General features: G+C 59.0%; 1 protein-coding gene across 1 annotated transcript in view; it reads left to right on the forward strand.

Moving 5' to 3' along the window:
- The first annotated feature begins 289 nt into the window (after positions 1-289).
- Positions 290-634, forward strand: part of LOC101564178 (dehydrodolichyl diphosphate synthase complex subunit NUS1-like) — a 1,155-nt gene continuing 810 nt past the window's right edge. The window contains 2 exon segments of the mRNA XM_023715422.1: positions 290-509; positions 512-584. Of these exon segments, the coding sequence (XP_023571190.1) occupies positions 356-509; positions 512-584 (227 nt within the window). The 5' untranslated portion in view covers positions 290-355.

The raw sequence follows: 634 nt of genomic DNA on the forward strand, positions 1-634 counted from the left end.
ACAGCTCAGTAGAATAAATGCTTGCCTGGCAAGCGCATGGTCCTGAGTTCAATCCCCAGTACTGCAAAAGAAAAAAAAGGTAAATGGCTATTTCCATACAAAGTAGTATTACTCTGTCATGAAAATGATAAATTTTGAGGCATTCATAGATATATGTATGCAACCTGAGACCATAATATTAAGCGAAAAAAATCAGATGCACAAGTCTAAATATCACGTGCTTTCTGTCATAGGGGAAATCCAAAATATAAACAAAGTGCAATATAAAAGATACTAACAAGAGGCGCGGGCGGACGCGGAGCAAAGATGGCCCGCCGCGGCAGCAGGGGGTAGCGCGGCCCGGCGCCAAGCGAGCATGACGGGCCCGCACGAGCTGGCGTGGCGGCTGCTGCACGCGCTGCTCTGCCTGCACCGCGTGCTGTCCGCCTAGCTGCGCGCCTGCTTCGGCGCCTGGACCTCGTCCTGGAGGCGCTACTGCCCCGCCGCCGCCGCCGTGGTCCTAGCGCCGCTCGGTTCGCGCCGCGCGAGCCCCCGGCGCCCGGGCGGAAGCGGAGCGAAGATGGCCCGCCGCGCGGTGGCAGCGGGTAGCGCTCGCGAGCTTGGCCGGCCCGCACCAGCTGGCGCGGCGGCTGCT

Source organism: Octodon degus, unplaced genomic scaffold (genome assembly GCF_000260255.1).
Source record: "Octodon degus isolate 3935 unplaced genomic scaffold, OctDeg1.0 scaffold00041, whole genome shotgun sequence".
NCBI classification, from domain to species: Eukaryota; Metazoa; Chordata; class Mammalia; order Rodentia; family Octodontidae; genus Octodon; species Octodon degus.